This window comes from Chelon labrosus (genome assembly GCF_963514085.1).
Source record: "Chelon labrosus genome assembly, chromosome: 17".
In the NCBI taxonomy this organism is placed as follows: Eukaryota; Metazoa; Chordata; class Actinopteri; order Mugiliformes; family Mugilidae; genus Chelon; species Chelon labrosus.
Window position 1 is genome coordinate 7,344,132 of NC_140350.1, and position 23,443 is coordinate 7,367,574.

General features: G+C 41.1%; 1 protein-coding gene across 1 annotated transcript in view; it reads right to left on the reverse strand.

Moving 5' to 3' along the window:
- The window catches only part of srrm3 (serine/arginine repetitive matrix 3), a gene marked incomplete at its 3' end in the record, with an annotated part of 36,791 nt that overhangs the window by 5,014 nt on the left and 8,334 nt on the right, over positions 1-23,443 (reverse strand). The window contains exons 2-9 of the mRNA XM_084564079.1: positions 21,501-21,602; positions 12,685-12,780; positions 12,118-12,198; positions 11,569-11,637; positions 8,781-8,816; positions 8,486-8,536; positions 7,810-7,917; positions 6,575-6,722 (exon numbers count right to left, since the gene is read on the reverse strand). Of these exons, the coding sequence (XP_084420205.1) occupies positions 6,575-6,722; positions 7,810-7,917; positions 8,486-8,536; positions 8,781-8,816; positions 11,569-11,637; positions 12,118-12,198; positions 12,685-12,780; positions 21,501-21,602 (691 nt within the window). The remainder of the gene's footprint in view (positions 1-6,574; positions 6,723-7,809; positions 7,918-8,485; positions 8,537-8,780; positions 8,817-11,568; positions 11,638-12,117; positions 12,199-12,684; positions 12,781-21,500; positions 21,603-23,443) is intronic.

Here is a 23,443-nt window from a genome sequence, read left to right on the forward strand (position 1 = left end):
TCACTACCCCTTACGTAGAGCCTTTAGCATGATTGTAAAACAGCAACGTCATCGTCAGCCTTTCGTCAGGTGATCCCCTTGGTATCCTCTCGCACCACCTTGAGGTTGCCATTTTTTTTTTTGGAGTGCTACCTAAATGGCAACATTGCCATGAGATTTGGTTTGCGATCCAACTGGATAAAGGCTGATCTATAATAACTTTGATATCCCTTAAACATTTCCATCATGCAGTAAAGGTTTCTAGCCTGGAAGCAGACATCTCCGCCTACAATTCTTTTCGTGGCAGAAAGTTGGTCTGGAACCCCTCTATTGGGAACTAATTGGAGCTAAGATCAAATTGTTTGTGGAGGCTTTATGTGGCGATGGACAGAAGGGTACCAGCGACATAGTCATACATGTCATCTGAGCACCGTGGAGTTTAATTTGTTTACAACAAAATGGCTGCCATCAGAGACGCAAGTTGTTTAGAGTCCATTATCGCACCTATTATAAAAGATATTGACAGCGGGATAACTTATGGATGAATTATTAACAGTGATTGATTTGTCGAGGATGCTTTACCACACCATAAGCATTTTGTGTACACAAATTCCCGAGTCATTACCACAAGCTCATTTGAAGGCTGCATACATAGCAACAAACTAATAAGATATCAGCCTTAGCTCTTCTCTCTCTCTTAGCTCTAAGTGCTAATTTGCAAATGTTAGCATGCTAACAAGCCTAAGAACATCAGCATAATCTTTATGAGCATGTTAGCTTGCTGATGTTAGCATTTCGCACAATCTCTGTCCAAAGATATTGTGAGTGTGGAGTCTTGTTTAAAAAAAATGAAAGCGTATATTTGTGAACCACATTTAAAACATCTCAGTAGAAACCAGTGGATTTGTGTCTGACAAACAGACAAACACATTGTTAGCTTTGGTGTTTTCAAGGGATTTGTTGATAGTAAGAAAAAACAGAGCAATGCCAGCCTTATCCTTTAATCAGTGCGTGGTAGAGGAAGCCTCTATTTTGAGCATTCAACAAAAATAGAACTTAGATAAGTGATTCAGTGGGAGTGTAGGGACTAAAAACTGATGCACACTAACACGCCGCTCATTGTAAGCAGGTTATAAAAAGAGGGTAAATCTCCAAAAGGCGCTTTGCATAAAAGCACATACAGCTTCCGCATGCATTATCGTGTCTGTCTGAACTGCCTCGTAATCTAAAGATACAACAAAAGCGCCAACTGATTCTTGCAGAAAGAAGAGCCCTTCTCCACTAGAAAGAGGAAAGCTAAGCGGTATAATAAGAATACACATAACCACTGGTGCTTATGACAGTTGTTAGAAACAGTCGAGGAAATCAATATGGTGAAAAATCATAAGACGAATGTACTAATTCACCAACAAACAGAGAGATGCTGGACAAACAGGAATGCATTCTACCAAAACAGAAAGAAAAGGAGATGGAAAGAAATGGACCTGGAAGATAGAGCGGGATACTGGACTTCAGAATGAAGTTAAGGAGGAAAGAGAAAAACCAGAGCGCTACGTAATCCAATCTTTTAAGAGTCAAATCATAATTGATGAAGTCAAATTAATTTGGTTAAAGACCATTGGTAAACAACAGAAAGAGATAGAGAGAAAGAGAAAGAGAGAGAGAAACATTGACGTCACTCAGGCTAGGGTGCTTGTCACATTCTCATCTGCATAAAGATCACGTGCGTAGGCAAAGCATTACCTACCTTCCATTTCAATCAGTGACACGTATGCAATATCAACAAAAAAAGGAAAGAAAGAAAAAAAAGAAAAATAGGAGAAAGGAATGTTCTCCGCAGCGAAATGGGAAAAAGACAATGACCTCTTTTAGTATCAAAGCTACATATTTAGTCCAGAGACTGAGGAGAAACAAACAAAACCAAAAGAAAATAGAGGGGAGATAAAGAAAAAATCCAGATGGAGTTCAAAATCAAAACTAAAATTAGAAACAAAGGATGAATCTATTGACTAGATGATTTGCTTTGTCTTTTTCGCTTGTACAAATGCAGCCATATTTGTATCAAAACAAGGGAAGGGAGGACAGAGGGAAGCGGGTAGAGTTAATTGTCATAATAGTGGACATCCATATCGAGAAGAGTAGCTAAAGGGAGGGAGGATGAGGAGGAGGGCATGCAGAGCTGGCTGATGTGAAAGATACGTGGGAAGAAAAAATGCCAGGACAACGAGAGTGAGACATGAGTCACACAGGACACAGATGAACAGGTAGGAGAGGAGGAGGTGGGCGGGTAGAAGAGTGTCAGTCACTGCTAAGATGGACAAACTAAAGAGTCAGCACATTTGAAAGGGACCCCAGTCACATTTTGGCCTGGGCCTTCTCCAGAAGCAGCAGCAGCAGCAGCAGCAACAGCAGCAGCAGCACTTCTCTACTCTGTACGTTTTGGACATGAGCCCAGCTTTCTTCCAGGCATTCTTTTGTGTTTGTTTATCACTATCAACACAGGTACGGCAAGAGGGAGCCTGAAGGAGCTTTGTCAAATCTGCTGTTTGAACTGTTGGCGTGACGAGGGAGCTTACATTCAAAATGGCTTGGGTCCCTTTTTAAAATAACAGCTGTGTGTTAATAAATGCGTGAGTTGTCCTAGTTCATTTCAAAAGTCCATGTACTCATGTTTGAAGACATCCATTAATAATGAGCAAGAAGACGACTAGGCCCGTCTGGGACTCTTTCATCCAGCGTGTAGGTGGCAGTGAAGGACGTTTGTGGGGAAGCTGGGGTGTCTCAGTTAATCCTCATCTATAAAACCTTTCTTTTGCATAAAAAATACAACAAAACAACAACACAGTGTTGTAAAAGGCTTTAAACATTTGTTTAGTTGTAGATTCCTGGTAATTGGACTCTAGAATTACTATCGCCTGTGCCTGGAGAGCAGTCAACACCTGGAACACAGGCTGATCTAGCATTACTATGGCATGCTAATCTGCTGGTATGGTTATTGCTGCGCAAAGTACTGCTCACTGTAAAGTTTTTATTTTTATTTTGAGTTACTATCTTCAGATCATAGTCTATATGAAGCTGAAAGACAAGCCTGTACTCAGTAACAGATTTATACATTAAAGAGTTTGGGGGCATGTTCTGTATCAATCCAACTGTAACACAGAAACTGAAGGCAATTTATGTGAGTTTTCCCAAATTTCTATGGACAGCTGGACTCTTTTTGTGTTTTTTCACTGTCTTGCAAGGCCAGCCAGCAAGTCAAGCAACAAAGAATGAGCCTAATCATGTCCTAAGCTTTCTCCGTCTGTCAGGTCACTTCAGTCCACATACTCCAACTGTTGTTGATGAAAACCACAGATGCTGTGGGTGTTTTTTCCTCCAGTGACAAGTCAGCGAGCCTCATAAAGGTAAATTTGCCTCTTAATAAGGTTATTTTCTCACGCCATGTTTTTTTTTTTTTTTTTTTTTCCATGAGAAAATCTTTTAAAGAGAAGGACTGACTTGTAAATTTGACAAATTCTACTAAACAGCACCCAGCTGTTACCCTGAGCCTTTCTGTGGGACATCTGTGGGACAGTCTTCCAGACCTACACAGTGGATGAGACAGCTCCAGACGGGGCTAGAAGGCGACTACATCAACACAAACTGAGATGATAGGTAGAGAACCGGAGCTGCTACTATGCAGAACGTTTGCTAAATCACACAACTGCTGCAGCAAAATCAAACCTCGGTTAGATCCAGCATCTGACACACATAAGCATCCTCCTGTGCATAGTTTCAGTTTGATGGTTAGCTTTTAACAAGAGTGGCAGCATCGCCTTATGCTACAAAGATGCTACTTGAAAAATGTGAGTCAGTTACACGCTCCTCTTTTACTACATCCCATCTGAATGGGTCAAGAGTACATGATCAAACAGAGCTCGCTTGCCATTCTCCACTGGCACATGAGAGTGGAAACAAAAAGTCGGGGACAGAAGAGATACTGCCACCTAAAGGCAACATGCACATCGACATAGTGAAGTATAGAAGTAGAGAGGAGCATGTGTGTAACCCCCGCTGGTTTGGCAGGAGCTGTTGGACGCCTGGAGGAGAAGAGGATCTATCACTGAGCAGAGCATGTGCTTGAGAAGAAACACAACTGTATTGACAAGAAGAAACTATTACACATACCCTGTTAACCTACTTGGTCCAGCTCCAAAGCATTTGAGTGCTTTTTATATAAATGAGACAGAAAGATTTGGGCATTTATTCATGGGTAAACACCACTTAAACTGATAAGGAAAAAAACAATAATGAATGAAAAAAGCAGAGAGAGAGAAACAGAGATCAGACGAGACCTCGTATACACATGCAAGCTGGAGTAGGAAACAGGAGACATCAGTACTCAGGAGTGAGTGTTTACAGGGAGTCTGCAGCTCGTTTAGATGCATATTCATCAGAGAAAGTTTATTTTACAAGTGGTACTCTTCGTCTAAATGAGGTTTTTGTTGTATGCCAACATATTCTTACCATAGTTCTGATGATCCTTTTGTAATAATGAGGATCAAGGTTGTTTTTGTTATAACAGATAAAGCTTAAGGTGCGTCCTTTAAAGACTAACAGAAATTACTATGTTCAAAGATGCAAAACAGACACGGAGCATTTATACCACTTTATGAGCCTATTGTGAATATATGTGATTCTGTTTTTATATATAAAATACTGATTAGTGACCCATTTATTCTGTAAAAGGTTAAATGTGTCGCATGTTTTGGAATCTGCCGTACTACTGTAAGACACGGCTCGCCCCTATGGAAGATTTAAAAGGCTTTACTCAGACTGCGTCACATTTAAATTAAAAACATTTGTCTTTTATGATTGACTGCTAGTAGGAATCCCTGAGCTGTGATTGGCCTCTTGGTTGTATTTAATGTATCTCAGCAAAGAAAACGTTCCCGCTTGCTCCCTCATAAAATCTAATGACAGTGATTTGCATTTAGCGTTGGCACATCTAAGCTCCAATGCAAATCATCTCATTAAATTCTTTTTACTTTAATGACACAGCAAAAAAAAAAAAAAAACCCCAACATATCCAGCGTCCCTTTATTGATTATTTTCCCCATAAATAGATTTTAATGACTCATCTTAAACTTGGGGGCTGTAGGAGTCATAATACATAGTATGTTTGAAAGTAAATGTCTAATTGAAAGGGAAATCGTTTTTGACCACTAGAGCATCGGACAATCAATTCAAATTGTAGTAAATAATAGACGGATCGACTCATCAGTGTAAAGGAGTCTCAGACTAGGTTTTATTTTTTGCAAGTTTCAGCGCAATTAGAGTTCTGGTGTGGTAACACCTCAGTGGCTTAAAGCGTTTGGCTTAGCTTCCATAGGGACTGTTACTTTAATGAATCCAATCAAATGGGGTTAGGGGACTAGTTAATCAGGACCATCACATGGAACTACATTTGACTATTAGCTTGTGGTTAGTTAGCAGAGCCATATCTCAGTCGCAGGTGTGTGTTTGTTATTCAGCCAACAGAAACTTAATAATCTAACCTTCACCCTCCTTCTTTCTTAAAAAGAAAAAATTAAAAAATGAAGCCTCCAACATGTGAGCCAGAGCCACGCTTACTTTCGGGCAATCTAATCCAGTTAATAGAATTTAATTTAAAACCCTCATTACTTATTCACTATCTCACAGAAACATGTCCTATTACTAAAGTAAAAAAAATATAATGTAATTATATCATATTTACATTTTTAAATCTTCCATATGCCCCGGCACGTACTGCTGAGAGTAAGCTGCAACTTCTTCAAAGTCGTTTTTTGCTACATTTCATTTAGGTCTGCATGGATCAAGGCTTGCTAATAACTAATTGGATTAGTCAGTTCAAGGAGGAATCGCAGATTGCTATCACTCTAAATTATCGTCAGGCATCTGATTGTGCCTCTTGCTACGTTGGCTAATTAAGACTATCTTCAGAAAGACTTAGAAGTTATCTCTCCTGATAGACACGTTTTCTCTGATATTTCATCCTGGGCGGGGCCTTTAGGGGGGAGCAAATGTTTGTAGAATTCACACATGTCCCTGCTTTATTTATATATTTTTTTCTTAGCAGGCAGCCGCTCAGAAGGATCAGCACATCTTTTTGTTCATTCATTTGGAAACACTGTGTTCCAGTGCGGCTCATATTTCCATACGACGTGTGGTATGGTAATGTCGTGCTCTCACTCAAAGGATGATTGCTGAACAGAAACCCTTGAACCATTCTTGTCTTTGCTCCCTCCCTCTTACTGGGAAACAACAAGAACAAAAGAAAACAGAAAAGAAAACAAGGTGGCAGAGGAGTCCAAGAGAGCCAGAAACAAAGCAGCAGTAGCGGCAAGTTTTACACAGGACAGGAGTGTCTTTAACATGTCAAAGTGAATTCCATTAACAGTAATGATAACAGGATATGGTCTAAAAGAAGGATCTTTTAGTATATAAGATGATGAGAATACATGTAAACCTTTAAAGAGAGCATGTTAATATTTGCAGAGACTGTGGCAGATACCACTGGAGTGGGTGGTGGGGAGGGTGGGGCTGTGGGAGCAAAACAGAGTAGATTACGTACATCGTTCCCTTTCTCGCCCTCGGCGTTGTTGAGTCTGTCGGCCTTCCCGTTGCGGCTTCGCTGGGTGTGGTCCCCGTTGTGCCACGCAGTTGGACTTTTGGTCCCCGGGGACGCCTTTTGTCCGTCTGTCTTGTGCTTGGAGTTCAGTCTGGAAGAGCACAGCAGAGCACACATATTTTCCTTTAAATCAATGTCTGCTGCCTTTATCACCAGGTGTCTGGATGTGTTAGCAGAATGATAAATCATCATCAGACGACAGCCAGTGAATTCTGAGACTGTTGTTAGTGCAAACTGAACATGTCCTGCTGCTGCAGCTTCACAAAGGCATGCGTTTTGAAGTCATTACAAGAAAGGCAGCGTGTTTGTCAGTGAGCTTTGCACTCAGTGCGATCCTTCATTAACAGTGCATCTGCAAAACAGGACAACTTAGATGTGTTTGTCATTTTTTAGTTTGAAATTGCAGGGAGTAATGGAATATGAAGAAGCAGCCACACTGAGCTGTTAGATGAAGAGCTGCAGGCAACACCTCCAACTTCTCAGTGAGGTAACCAACTCCTATCACTGTGCCCAGCTACTCATAGATTTGTGCTGTGTGCAGCATATAACCAGATCATGGCTACTCACTTAATGACAAAAAAAAAGTCAAATTATTATGTGACTTCTTTATTAACAGGACAATAATTTGTTTTGCTGCCCCCAGGACTCTGCCACTCAGCTAGTGGAGATATTAAGGTTCCACACAAACAACATTTATTTAAAAAAAAAAAAAAGATTTCCAGTATAACAGTTTCTCCTTAAAGAAAATAACTATTGATTTTACACTCCTGCCCTGTACGCAAGAGACGAGGCTCTTGCAGTCTCCTCAGTTTTATTCAATACAATATAAAAAACAAAAATGTTGCATATATCTATCTAACATACCAGCTTTTTAAATAAATACGATTTTCCATGCAGCATGATATGACTATGAGTGTGATTAACAATGAATATTTTTCATCATGCTGAACATGAGTGCAGAGAGAGATATCACAGCCATTTAATGGAAGTTATAATAAGACATGCTGAGGAGCCCCATTTGCACCCTAATCTGTCCCCCAAGGGCAGCGAGTAAATGAGAGACTGACAGTCGCCAGGGAAACCGCTCGACAGTGAGTGGAGCAGTATCAGTTTGTGACACAACTAAGCCTGTGTGTGTGCGTGTGGATGAATGTGCGGGCATATGCTGAGGACTCTACCTGGAGGGAGATTTGGAGGTGCTCCGAGTGGAAGACAGGGAGGCGCTACGGGAGCTGCAGCAGCTGCCTTGACGCTGTGAACTCCTGCTGGGGGTCTCACCAGGGGACCTGACGAGTGACAGCAAATGGATGGCCACGCCGCGCACACACATGCAGACGCAAACACAAAGCAATGAGCGTACATGCATACATCATGAGGACACACATGCCACAGTGAGCTCAGTAGTCAATCTCATGACTTTCAACATATATATCTATTGCAATCTTTGTATGCTGAGCTCACACATAATGTTTAAAAGATGCATTCTGCGCTCTACTTGTTTATTATTCTCTGAGAGTCTGAGCCCAGGATAGTATGTGTAAAATACCAATATAAATTTATGAGAGACGGGATGTGGCTCCAATTGTTCCTATTGTTGAGGACAGAGACCATTGTTCTCTGTTTGCTTTACTGGGAACACAGGACAAATTGTGCTTAAATGACTACTACACTACACTACTGCTGGAAATATCTATATGTACATAACATCAAAGGTTACTGCTTCTAAATGAACCTTAGTTCCTTTGTATATGCTGTAATGAAAATAGCAGACAAATGTGTTTCTCTGTCTATATTTATGTTAACATGTATTGTGTTCCATTATGTTCCATGGGGGGAAATTCATGTGCGTCTCACCTCTTTTTCTGTTTGTTCTTGTCTTTGTGTTTGTTCTTTGGGCTGCCGGATCTGAAACAGAAGCCATGCGTGAGATAATGAAGCTGTGCGCGTCAAAGCAGGAACTCAATGTACCACTCACCTACAAGGATTGCATTGTTGTTTGAACAAATGGTAATCAATAGGCAGAGATGACACATGTTATGTTAAGGTAAGTCATTTGAGGCGTAACGCTTTAATACACACTATCACAGCAAGATTTTCCAACAGTGTTGACATTATGATCTCTGGTTTCGTTGTCTCATTCCGTACACACCTGTTTCTTCTCTTTTTCCTGGAGCCAGACGCCGATCTACAAAAACAAAATCATCACAATTTCAGCATCACATAGTGCTGACCTGTGTGATTCATATGCAGCACGAACGGGGGTCTGTTCTGGGAAGCAGGCACAATGAGCAGTCTGGATAACATTTCCTGGTTTTCCTTTGATCAGAAATGTTCACCCCAAAGATTACTGAGACTACATAAGGTCCCTCAACATGTGCATGAGTATGTGTACAGATAATGAGCTTTATTCTGGATGGGATCATTCGGATTAAATGTGTATATTTATCACTCTTAGAGATCCACGGCTTATGAGACATCGGTCAACTTAAATTTGGTCCCTTGAAAAATAGGGTTACACATTAAAGAGCTGCTCTTACACCTTTCCTTCAGTTTGGATGAACTTCTAATTAAATTATATCACCACGTTTTTAGGATGATTTAATGATGTGCATGTGAGCTCTGTCCTTGCAAACAAATTAGAGTCACATGGATCCATATGTGCAGACATGTCCCCAGGGAGCTCTCACAGCAGGTTTGGATTCTACAGGTGTTGGATGTCACACTTCATTTTTCTCATTCCCGTCTGTAGGATGCTGCTCCCTGCGACAAAGCAAGAATGCAATCGCACTGAGTGTCAGTTTCCCTGTAATGACGGGGAGGCCGGCCATTCCTCAGTCCTCAGCGCTGGACTGACACGTCACCTTCATATCACTTTCAGTCTCATTGCAGTTTCCATGGTGATTAGAGTTGGTTTCCTGAAGAGCCCTTCATCTTCTCTGCTGTTTTACACACCTACAGCACGAAGCATGGAGTGGGAGGGAGCACCAGCACAAAGTGTGTAGATTTGATGAGAGGGGAGTAATAAAGCTGTCACAGTAATGTATGTGGCTGATAGTGTATGTAACTCAGAGTTGCAGCCCCAACAGCAGCAGCCCATGTTTCCCCATCGGAGGGAGTCAGTTGGGGACTGAAGTTATTCTCATCTCTCACAGCTTGAAACCCTCATCACACCTTCAGGTACAAGGACATGGGCGGCAAAGGTGAGACACATCCTTAAGGACACAAGCTCAGCCTGGAATTATTATTTGAGAGGTGAGTTCACAAAAGAGAATTTTACTGGGACGGGACTTTGCAGCAATCTCCCCCTCCCTTTTCAATGTGCACCTTAAACAAGAGCCTCAAGGGAGAATGTCCGTGGGGAGGAATCCTGCATGCTGCCTTTCCTATACATTATTCATATATCAACAGTACCTGCAATGCAGAGCATGGTTGGTGTGAGGCTGGCGGGGAGGTATGGAGATGAGGAGAGAGGACAAGGGGGGACTGAGATGAGCGTGGATGGATGAGATGTGGAAAACCAGAGTGGGGCAGCGCAGTGATGCTCAGCACTTTAGTGAGAGGCTCATTTTTCTTGCCCCCCCCCCCCCCCCCTTACAGTCTGGGTTATTAGAGCAACGCATTCAGCCCCACTCCCCTGGAGTCGGGTGGACACTGAGGGAAGCTGGAGGAGAAGGAGGAGGAGGAGGCCACTCTTCAACTGCTTATTGTCGTTATGATATCCCAAGGCACTGAGCAAGTTTTTGTTGATGAGCTCCTCTCTTCTTATTTTCTTGTCCCTGTTTCCTAATGTCTTACCAGTCCCATATTCTTTTTTTCTTTCTTTTTCTTTTTTATTGCCTACATTTTCTTCCCGTCTCTTACTTCTTCACTTCCTTTTTTTGTTTCATTCTTCTGTTGTTCTGAAGCTTCTCTTTCTCATTTTACTCATCCGTTTCCTCTCTCTTTCCTCTTCTCCATTACTTTGCCACCTTCCATCTCTTCTCTGTTTCCTTCTTTGCTTCCATTCTATCTTGTTTCTTCTACTTCTCCCCCTGCAATCATGTTTTCCTCATTGTCTTTTTCTTCTATCTTCTTATCTTTCCTCCTCTAACCTGTCTATTCCTTGAATCCTATCTTTCTCCTGCCTCTCTTCCTCCTCCTTGCATCCCCCTGCAGTTCTTGCTTTCATCCAAATGTTCCTTTTCTTCTTCCATCTTCCTTTCTTTCTTTCTTTCTCTTTTAGGCATTGCCTTCCTTTTCTTGCCATCTTTTATTCTTCTCTTCTTTCCTGTCCACTTTCAACCTGTTACTTTTCTCCTCCTTCCCCTCTTCTCTTCCATCTGTCTTCTCCCCCCTCCTTGTTTGTGACTGTTACGTCTTCCCTCCTTTTTCATTATTTCCTTTCTTCTTTCATTTATCGCTTTTCCTCCTCTTTTCTTTTCTTTCTATGTGCCTGTTTTCTCTTTGCCTCCAGGTTTCCTTCTTTCCTTTTCGTTACTTCCACTTTCTTTGGGTCTACTTAATGTGTCCCTGCCTTTCTGTCTTTTCTTCTTTCTGTAATTGTTAATTTCCCTCTCACTAGCCTTTCTTTCTTTCTTTATTTCCATCATTTTCCCTTTCCTGTCCATTTCTTTCTCAACAATAATTGTTAAATTATTGCCATAAGGGTAAAGAAAATCTAAATTAAAAAAATCAAAACAAGAGGAAAATGAAGCCATAACATGACAGCATCTTTTTACACCCACATAACTAATGTTGCTTTTTTTGAAAGGTCCTTCCATTGATATATTCTGTAGCCCCTTATAACCTAACCATCTCTTCTAAGTGCCTAACCCTTACCCTAACCATATCCTTTACCCTAAAACCAGCCAAGTCTTAACAGGTTTCAACCCTCAAAAAGTCCCACAACGTATTCTGCAACAGTTTGACCCCCACGGCTTAATAAAACTCACACACACCTGTCTCGCTTGTGTTTCTTCCCACTTTTTTTCTTCTTCTCTCTGCGAGTGGGTGTAGAGCTGCCGAACCTATTGATGAAGAGAAGAGGAGAGAGGGTTGCATGCCATGACTGCAAAATGACTCTCAGAGTGCTGCTAGATTCTGGCTCTTCACTCATCATTGTGTCACATTTCATTAAACCTCAGAAAGGACCATTGTCAGCCAAGGTGTCATCTTGTAGGAGCTCAGCTGATTTCTCTCTCAACTCTTTGTCCCCATTTCTATTCATCCCCTCTCCTTTCTCCCTTTCTTCCTCTCTTTAACATCTATGTTCTTCTTGCTATCTCCTTTTTCTGACCTTGTCAAAAGAAATTGGAAGATGAGACTATGCTTTGCTAATCGCTCCCTCCCTCAACGCTTGCACTGTCTGACGGCTCGTTTGCAACATTCGCACCAAAATAATTGGAATTCCGTTTCACAAAACCACAGTGTAATTATTCTGTCAGCATGCCTGCAAACAAAGGAGAAAAATCGAACCACTTCATCAGCAGAGGTCCGCTTCCACTCACCGACTCCTTCGACGGCCAGATTTCTTCTTCTTCCTTTTCTTTGGACGAGGGGATGGAGAGCTGCTTGACTTCCTCTTCACTCTGAATTGGCCGCAGACGGGGAGAACAGGAGGGGAGAGAAGGATCGAGAGCGAGAAAGGCAGGAATCATTTACAAATGATTGTTATTATGACCATTTCAGTTTTCAATTTCTGATTATAGTTATTTGCTGCTGTGCTGATAACAAGATGATAAGTGTGTACTTTCTCATTTCCCCGATTCTTTTGGCAACAACACATCATTCTTGCAATACATCTTGCATAGAAAAAGGAAATTGCATTAGGAAAAATATGCATAAGCTTGTTTACAAAGGGAAATGTGCAGAAAGTCAAAATGTCCTCAGAACACAGTAGAAGTTTATATCTGTATGAATGCTAATATTGCGTGTAAACTCTGAAAGCAGATTTGAAAGATATTTGTTTTGAGAACAATTTATCCTTTAAGTTTTGATTTTCACCACAGGTAGCAGTTACAGGAGACAAGACAGGCGTCTCACTTGCTCATGTGTTTAAACATGCTTCAGCTCACCTGTTGTCGCTGTGGTAGTCATAGTCTCCATCTTCATAACCAACAACTTCAGGGTCCTCTTCATACTCAACAGGATGATAGTGCAGGTGGTTGACCCTGAGAACACAAGAGGTTCAACAATTTCAACCTGCCGTTGCACCTTGCTGTGACCATGGCAACCATAGACAGTACGGAGATAGAAACAACACAGGATCTGACATTACAGGCTTCTGAAAGACCCACATCTTCATCAGCAGAGTGCAGACAGATCGATGAAGAGAAATGGAGCAACGTCAGCTTCAATGTCTGATTATCCACTCTGGGATAATAAATGATACCAGTCAGCAAACTAGAATATATAAATCATGTTAAAGTGCTGACAATACCTCCTACATTAAGCCACAGTCTACTCTATTTAGCTGCAAATTGAATGTACAGAGTGTGGATAGTGGAGAGCAGCACAGCCTGTGGAGAACACTAATGTTGATTATGTTGAAAGCACCTTTCGAAAAAATTCTGGGGATGACAAATCCTTAACTGCATTTTAAAGTTAATCTGACATCCAAATGGGAAAGTTTGCATTTCTACAACTGTGACCAGCATGCTGCACATATGATGCATGGTCATTTTTTACTTGAAAAATCCACTTGTCATGCTGCATGTTTCTATCTCGACTCAAATCTAATTTGAATTCTTGTAACTTACTGGTAATTATATTATATGTCAGTATAAGGATACTGCAATGGAGGATTTATGATTTATAGGTTTAACTCAAATGCTAACATTTGCTAAGCAGCAGTGAACACAAAGCAAAGTGGAGGCTGACACAAATCGGCCATTAGTTTTGCAGGCGTGTTCGGATTAACCTGCAACCCCACCAGTCTGAAATGTTTCCATTAAGTCCTGTGCGTCCGGTCTCTTAATTTGAATCTGACAAAGGGCCCCTCCACAACACAGGGCCAGATAACGAGCTCACACTGCAGGACATATCCTGACACATGGCCACGAACATTCAGTTCGGGTCAGGTCCGTTCAAATTTTATCTCTCCAGCGCTATCATAATCAAAACTGCCTCAACAGAACCCAGGGCCTGAAACCGCCTAGAGCCAGGAGTAAGGTGACCGTGGCAAAGAAAAACTCAATTTTAACAGAAAGAAACCTTGAGCTGAACCCAGTTTATATGAGAACCTATCTGTTTTAAGGCTGAGAGTCAGGGAAGAGGTAGATGAAAGAGAAAAGCAGCATATCTAGCATATATGAAGTAGGTACAAATGATACAGACAAGATGACATGTAACACATTGGTGATGCAATGATGCATGGGACATTGATAACTGCTCAAATGGAGAGAGTGAACCTAAGTATTAATTAGCTAATAGCATAGAGAAGAGGTGCTCTGGGATGTGTCTCAGCAGCACAACAAAGGGATGGATCTATGTCTGTGAAGATTCTCAGTCATCTAGATCATGCTATATCTAAAAGTTAAAAAAAAAAAAAAAAGGCATCTGGACTTGTCTGGCTTCTCTTGAAGATGTTTGGCCATCCAAATAAGAACTGAAGAAGCTAGCTGTTTTACTTTTGCTTTGGAAAAGGGTTAATTTGATGTTACTTGAGCCAGCCCTAAATGTTAGCTTTTTCAAAAAGTAAAGTTTAAAGCCTAATGGGAGCTGGTTCCAGAGGAGTCTGATACCTAAAAGCTCTGACTCCTCTTCTACTTCTGGAAACCATAGAAACCACAAATAAGTCTGCACTTTGAGAGTGAAGTGTTATATTGGGGGTAATATGGTGTGATGAAGTTTTCAAGATGAGAGCTTTGTATTTAAGGAGACGGATTTACAATTCTATGCAGGCTTTTACATTGAGCCGGCGAAGAGAAGCTAAAATTGTAGAAAAGTGATCTCTCTTGCTAATTCCTATTCCTGTCAATGATCTCGCTGCAGCATTTTAGATCAGCTGGAGGCATTTCAGAAAGTTATTTGGACGCTGTGACACCAATTTATATGCTAATTCATCCAATAGTTTCATCATAAATCCTAATCATAAATATTAACCATTATAGAGAAGAGACACTGCATCACTGAAATCCGAGGCATTCATCCTCTAAGAGCCACGTATGTCTGTGCAAAGTTTTGTGCCACCCAGTACTTAACCGCTGAGTTATATCAGAACATACAAAATGGCCGACTGACAGAGCAACACTCACTTCTGTTGCAACAACAAACCTTCCACCTACTCATAGTGTATGAATCTAACTAGTGTTCAAAAAACTGAGAAAAACTTGAAGTGCATGTAAATCTGGTGCTCACTAACTTTTTTGTGACTTCAGTTCTATAGTGACATTTGTCACATTCCCTCACCCCAGCAGTGAGAATATCATCAGATCTCACACTCTCAGCTTGTGGGATTCATATCTTCCCACTTGTTTCTCACACCTACTGCATTGTATGTACTGACAGATGGCTGCAGCCTCCTCCCTAATCCTCCTGCCCCACTACCCCCTTCCCTCTAATGTGGCCTACTCTGATGCACCAAAATCGAACCTTGCTGAGCTCCATGGAGGTTTAAGAAAGCATTGTAATAAAACCACACAGCACTGATTGTTTTCCCCTCACGCTGTCTCACCTCTCTGACCTTGTCACATTCCAGTATTGTTACAAACTCGGCATGCTTTCTGACACTTTCTCTTTGAATAATAGAGCATATGAACAAAGTATCTGGAGACATAACCTTGATGACTGACCATGAAGCATCAATTAGTAGGGGAGAGATGAAAACAGGCAGGACTAATGAGACGAAGACAGTGAAGTGACACACCAAACTATTTAACAAAGCAAAGGACAATGCACCATAGGTAACGATAAACAGCAGAATACACTTTCTTACAAGAGATCAGGATAGATGAGTGATGTAGAAGAAAGGACAAAATAAGTCTAAGTATCGGGAAGGAGGGAGTGGAGGGGATTTGAAGGTTTGTAAGGAAGACACAAGGCAACAGAGCCCTTAATTGGCTAAGCACCACTGGGCACAGCAGGGATGCCAAGTACCGGCAGAACAGCCACACTTCACAACAGCACCCATTTTCTGCACACTTATATGGAATACACACACGCTGCAACACTAGCTCTGGCGAATAAACATGCAGTACAAAAATCACATTTAATTGGAACTTGAGATGCAAAAACATCAGTCTGAAAAAGCAGAGAGAAGTAACCAAATGTAGGTAGTGTGGGTGTTAATAGATAGAAAATATTATGTTAGAAAACTAAGCGTGAATATAGACTAGAAGGCATTCAGATAACACATACACCTCATGTTGGTGACACTTTATTGCTCTTTTCAGCTCAATATTTTTTTAATGTTGAGCTGAAAAGAGACACACTGCAGAACAGAAGCTGATGTTTTTCTACTGAGGTTCTGCCTGCAGACACTTCTCAGGGCTTAACAACAGTAACACTTTCTCTGGATATTTAAAAAACACCTGTTTAATTTATATTTTTGAATCAATATTCTTCTAAAACTACCACTGCTGTATATCATCGATATGAAATGTTTATGATAGCTGTGAAACAGTGCTCTTTGTAGTGAAGATGGACTTAAAGTATTTATCTAGCCCAAAGTGTGAGGTCTCTATCAACAAAAACTGGATTTGAAGTGGAACATATAAATAAAATGTAATTTATATGCCACATATACACACATGTAAAAGGCCTCTTATTCATTTAATCCTGAAACTATGTCCTTGCATTATCACAGTCAGTGACTTGTTTTTATATTTCACAAGTGACGAATACAATAGTTAGGCAAATTTGTTAAGGTCAAGTCCTTTTCTCCTACAGTACTTGTTGAATTTGCATTTAATTCCTTTCAAAACCTTTTAGCTGCCTGTTTGCCTAAGCTCAGTGTCCCTGCAGGACCAAGAATAAAGTGAACTGCCAAAACAGCAATTATCAACAATTTAAACAAACTAGTGGTCTCTGTGTTTAGTCATTAGTGATAAATCAACTAATTCCCCATCCTGTCTCTAATCTCTTAACTGACGCCATGCTCCAATATGCAGGAGACACCGGTCCAGCCCAGACTGCGACCCTGTTAGACAGATGAGTGAGTGGTGAGGTAAGGGGCTATCTAATTCAGCCACTGTCCCAGGAACCTGACAGTGATAGACTGTGGCCAAGGTTCTCCTCAGGGCTGCGCCACAAACTGCTGCAGCTCATTCATATCCTGTCTTAGACGGTCACTCGGCCACTGAAGGCCCAGATATTTCTATTGCAGCCGAGAGTTATAGTTTGTTATTCTGGGAGGAGGGAGGTGGGGGTTGGATTGATTGCGCCTCATCATGAAGGTGGGGGCAAATCTAGCAGTTGCTTTAAGGTAGCTGTACTGAGATGAAAGATTGACTGTGCTGGGAATTTAAGCTGAGCTGATCAATTCTGTGATCATCAGGAAAAGTCACTGATGTTGTGGACGCACACTGACCACCTATCTGCAAAACATTCGAGTGAGTCCATTTCCACTACAGTGATATATATTTCCATGTGAGTAAAGAAAAGTCAGCCTCAGGTGTTTCATCAGATATTGAAGCCCATGGTCAGGTCCTCCATTGATCCCACACTGATCACACAGCCTCCGTGTGTAAGCCTGAGAGGCTCTGAGAGGCTTTGCGCACTGCATTCCTTCTCTGGCTCTGGTTTCCCATCCATTCATCAGGAAATCAATGTGGGACACTGGTAAACAGAGTTATGAGCTTGCACATCCATGCTTACTGCTGCATGTTTATTGCCAGTGTGTAAGAATATTAAGCTGCAGCTGAGGGGCCTTGACTGTCAATAATACTTGTCCCTGTGGAAAAGATCTAAATTATAATAAGTAAAAACTCAAAAACACTAAAGGCAGCAGCATATTGAGGGTGTAGCCACTTAGCAAATTTACATATTCACTGTATATGTATGTATAGTTGATTTTGCTTGAAGTTGTGCTGCATCACTTTGTACCTTAATTAAGATTAATTGGGTGAAAGGAGGAAGGGTTTCTAACCCATTTCTAGCACTTACCCTTTAATCTACACCATTAATCACTGATATGCGTGGAATCTACTAAAAAGGATTTCACGCCCATCACGTAATTTCAATCAAAATGTCTAATTTGAGACTGCAGTCATGCTAGGGGCTGTGCCAGGCTCTAACAGCACACTCACAATGACAATGCTAATGTTGATCATTCTAACCACCTTAGTTTAGCACGCCAACACTTAATAACCTAATAAGCACAAGGACTTAAAGCTGCAGTGTAGAAATATGTGTAAATGAACATCATTAAACCACTTCACACAATGGACACTAGGCCAATTAGTGGCAAAGAGGGGAGCAACCGTCACAACATAGACATAATAGCCTACAGCAACTAGCAGCATGATGAAGCTTATGGGCAAAAAAAATAAATTAAAAAAATAGAGTTATGTTATCAATGTAGAGGTTACCAGTGGTGTGTTTTGTCCTTGTCGGAGACCACTGCATGCAGAGATAGGACTGAGGGACAATAAGCTGTCTGTATACAGCATTAAACACCCACTTTGTCAGTGTTTGTGTAATTATTCTCCCTGCCAGATGGGGGAGACAAACATTCTGCACTGTAGCTTTTAGGCTTTAACTGGAACTCCAACAGTCGGGCAGGTATTTGGTGATAAACAAAAGACCTGAAGCAGCGTTAGACAAACAGTCTTGATCACCAAAGAGATTATGATCCACCACGATGATAACATTAAAATTCTACCTCTGGGCGACACTAAAGAGCCATAGTACTACTAATTGATGAAATTTCACTGACACTGCCATCCCTGGAGCTTTGCTAGCAGCACGGCAGAAAGGCATCCAAGGCACAGAACAGACAGTTAAATATATATAATGCAGTTTTATGTTCACGCTTATTGCTGGGTGTTTATCGCGGTGACTAATGTGAAGGTCTTTTACTGTATTACCTTTATACCCTTAATACAGCGGATGTGTGAGCTGCTTATTGTTGGTGGCAGTGAGTACCAAGAGGGTCAGCTCGCAAACTAATTAAGACACACTTGCTAATGTTCAAATGCGGGTATTTTACTGAGGGACAAAGGAATATAGATTACTTCAGACAGACAGGCAGACAGACGTCTACTCGTGTGTGTGTGTGTGTTTAGGGCCTGGGTGAGTATAGAGGATGGAGGAGGAGTGGGAGGATAACAACCCTGCAAATTACGAGCTTCTTCAATTTTCCACATCAAGGCCTTTCTGGCGAGGCAATGTTGCAGAATTCGAGGCAAGCGCTGACATCCCAAATTGACCTGACTCACAAGTGCCCTTGAGAGTGAACTAATGTGAAAAGCAAAACAAACAAGGCTTTATGGTTTGCCTTCTCTGGGCCATAAATGTTTGATATATTCATCCAACTGTACTGCCTGACTCCCTTCCTCGGACTTCCCTCCGACTTCAGCATGTTCTAGTTAAATGTCAGACACCGGCTGAGGTGCAAATGAGTGAGAACCATTAGCGGGGTCTGTGAGATGGGAAGCATCGGCGTCATTACCAGTCATTAGTCCACAGACAGCAGGTCAGGTCACCACCACCAGGCCCCCTCTCCCAATCACTCACACATACAGAGTGATGGACTGACTCAGGGACGGCACCACGCCTACATCCTGCTGCTGCCATTTTTCATGTTTTTCAGAGCTATGGCGGTGGCATTTATGAGTGTGCGTGTGTGTCTTTCTGTGATCTGGACCATGACTACACACACATTAATTCATTGTGAATGCTTTAATTCCATCTATGCTTGCCTCGGATGAGACACTCTCCCTCCCATCTTGTGCTCAAAGCCTGAACGAGGCTTAATGCTAAACAAATTGACAATTATCATGCCAATCTTTGCCTCATTGGCTTCCAGCAGAGTTTAGAATAGACTTTAAAATGCTACTGATTATTTTCAAAGCAATGGGGTTTAACCATTGCCCATGTATTCAGATAAAGGCACTGCTAGCCAAAAGTCAATGATTCAAATTAAAATGTACTGCACTTTTGCAATTATGGCCAACAATCTTCGGAACCGAGGGCCTGAAGACACTATTAGAGTGGCAGGTCATTTCTCATAACCTCTTTTAAAACCAATGTTTGATATTTATTGCTGTCTAGTTCTATTATGTTAATTTATTACAATGCATTTGTATTCCTTTTCTAATTAAGTTATCGTGAAGGATACAAAACTTTTGGAGTGGCCTATTAAATTAGCTCGGAAACAAATGGGGAGATGAAGATAGATAATGGTGTATGCACACTAAGAAATATATAATTATTTTGATCTGCACAGAAAGTGCGCACACACATTACAGTCTTTGGCTCATGAAATCACTAAGAAAAAAAAGGTGCTTTCATAAGTTTCGGTCTTTTTCTTCAATATCACAGCATGAGCTTTGTATGATGCAGATATGTCGGCAGGTAAACAAACAGGCTTAAGGCTAAAACACACACTGTGATTAGTTTAAATATTCATTCACTCCCCCTTCACCAGATTATCTGTGGATTGCAAACTGAATGAGCCTGGACCATCTCAAAAGTGCATGCTGACGACTCTGGGTTGCTTTTAATGTGTTTGTCGATATCTTTTTCCATTTTTTACACCATTACTGACACAAACTTTATTTTCATCCAGACCTTTTTAAGCTAAACTTTGACTATTTGAATGGTTCGGACATACTTACACTTCTTTCTGGACTCCCTCAGCAGCTGTTAATAACTGTGAATTTTCTGAGGCTGCCAAATCTAATGAACTTCTCCTCTCCTCATGAGAGAGTTAGATGAGGTTTTGTGGTGATTCCTGCTATGATGAGCCATAAAAATGTGCCGTTTGCCGCATACTGCCCCAACAGATGGTCTCAAATGCATTAGGAAGGCAAGAGTTCCCACCAGCTAACATTTGACAAGGCTCACATTTTAAATGGAAATATTCCAGGTGACATGAAGCTTGTTAATAATGTGCAAAACTGTCATCAAGGGAATTTGTGTTATTTAATAGTTTAAATGCCTTCTGTTTAACACTACACTGTGAAACTTATAAAAGTAAAATAACAATCCCTTGAATGAGAGAGCCTTTCACAAAGAAACCCAACTAGTAGAGGTATGTAATTTGGTGTGATAAGTCCAAATGTGACAAATTTGATTCCAAACCGTCTTTATGAGATGAAGACAATAATGAACGGATGATATTGGCAGGTGCTGATTAAAGCAAAATCCTTCTATTTTGAATTTGAAATGTTTTTTGTGTAAAATGTGTTCTTCAATAGCTGTTATGGCCGATGAATGATTAGAATGATTGTTCTACCAGATTGTTCCTAAAAGAATATCCTTGAATGAACAATCTTGTACAAGCATTTGAACGTGTATGCTGGCATTTATAAGATGGTAAAACAGGCTCAAAATTTATCAAGGTGTGTTCAACCTGTACCTTAAGGCCTCAAAAACTAAATAATGAAGGCTGCAGAAAATCATATCTATTTTCACTACTGATTTCCGCCTGCACCTTTGACAGAGACACCATTTTTATGTTTTCATTGTTATATTTTATTGTTTGTTATCTTTTAGAACTGATTTCTTCATGTGCCTGAATGATTTGATAATTTCAGCTTTTAACCTATAGATGCACTGTATGTATAGTAATAGAAAATAATATAGACTCGACAGTTTCTATTAGCTTCAGGTATAAATCAGGATATGGAAAAGATACCGGTATTTTTGTGACATAAGCAGAATGAGACACAGGCTTTGTGCTACATCCTAAATATGTGTATCATAAACCTGGTGTACGGTAACTTACATTGGTTGTGCGTGTGAGCCCTCTCTGGTGATCACGCCCTCTTTGTCCATCAGCATTTGTCTGAATGTGCTCACTTTCTGTCGGATCTCTTCCTCTGTGTACCTGAGGACAACAAGACACAACATTTAGGGCAACAGTGAGCAAACGGGGATGAAGGTGAATTCTTTTCAGTGTTGAACAGGCTGTTTTAAAAGGCTGGGCAAATTGAAGCAGCAGCTTTTGCTAACTGCACTGAAAGCACCAGGGGTACTGGCCACGCTGACTGTCATCCTTCATAAATGCCAGATGCTCGTGCCGGAGTCATGTCATCCCCTGCTATTGCGAACAAATGGCAACTGCCGTCTTCTGACCGTGTCCTGACCAAAAATTAGACTCAGCCAAATGATGTTCATTCCGATGACTCACTGTCAACCTCTCCGGCCCCCCGCGGGCATACACTGCATGTCATGTTTTATTCGGCAAGAGAGCAGCATAACTAGTCAAGCTGAATGTAACTGTGGGGCAGCGTGAGGAGCTCTGAACAAGCTGACACAGACAGAATACTGCAAACCGCTGCATGGCACACAATAGAAATTACTGTCTGCACCACGCTGTTGATCTGTTTCCATGAATTCCTCTTTTTCTTTTTAACTTCAAGTATTTCGTGGCTGCCAGTGTCTGCAACAGAGGTGCAGCAAAGTTATTAGTTTTACTGTGGATTCAAAACAAAAACATAATGAATGAATCACAAATGAAAACAATTGTTTATGCATAGCACTTTGGACTACATCCTCCCGGTCTGTGAATAACATGAGAAGCAGCCACCACGGGCTGCCACTGTCAGAGAGGTGACAGCTCTGCACCAGAGACAGTAATAATTCAACCCGTCTGTCCGAGCAAGTCCTGTTCTATTCCACAGACTCTCCTAGGATTGCTGTGCAAGATGTGTCTGACAGTACCCAGCCTCTTCAGCAAAGAGTACTCAGAGCCGATCTCCTGCTATCTTCACACCATCTTCAAACCAACTCGCGTTCTGTACGAGTTGTGGTAACAGGCTGTAATGAGCTACGGAGGCAGGGAAACATGTAGGGAACGGAGCGTGGAGGAGTAGGAGAATTAATAACAGTGTGAAAGGCTTGGCAGGAGCTAGACATTATGGAGTAATAGTGACTGGGAGCCACGATCATTAATAATGAACTGCAATCTTTATATAAAGTTAAACAACAGCAGGGATCTAGCACTTTGTTCAGATAGGAGCTCGCCAATTACCCCACAACTGAAAATGTAGACATCCTGCATTCACCGTCTCTCTAAGTCTCCTCATACTTATCTGTGATATTTGCTCATTTGGTAGGTGATGGTATCTGAAACACAAGATCTGTTTGCAATTACAGTGGAATTGTCCGAGTGCTGGAACATACACTCTCACGTGGCAACAGATTCTCCTGATCTCGCGTTAAAAAAATTATTTACAGTAGTTGAAGAAGCCCATTTGTTTTCTTGCTGAGAGTTAGATGAGAAGATCAACATGTCTGTAGGTGACATATGAAGGTTAGCTACTGTGAAATCTGGCAGTATGAGAATATAGCAGCCTGGTTACCAGCTCACTAATTAGCACATTATATGTAGTTTAAATGCTTACATTTTTATGCAGCTTCATTAAGGGAGACACGTGTTAATTTGTCATTTGTGATTCTTTCAAAGTAACAGCAAAAGAAGATTTTACATTTGAGTGCTGACTTCCTACACATCCTGAGGTATTAGCACCTTACTGCTGCAAGTGGATCCATTCAATGATCCACTTAGAAATCCTACAAAAATAAGTAGCGACATTACTTTTCACTGCAAAACCTGCCACAGAATCATTTTAAGCTCTTCTTCATTATGAACATAACCCTGTGCTAATTGTGGATTCAGAGAAAACAGCTAATTGCTAATTCTGCGTATTTGGCACCAATGGCACC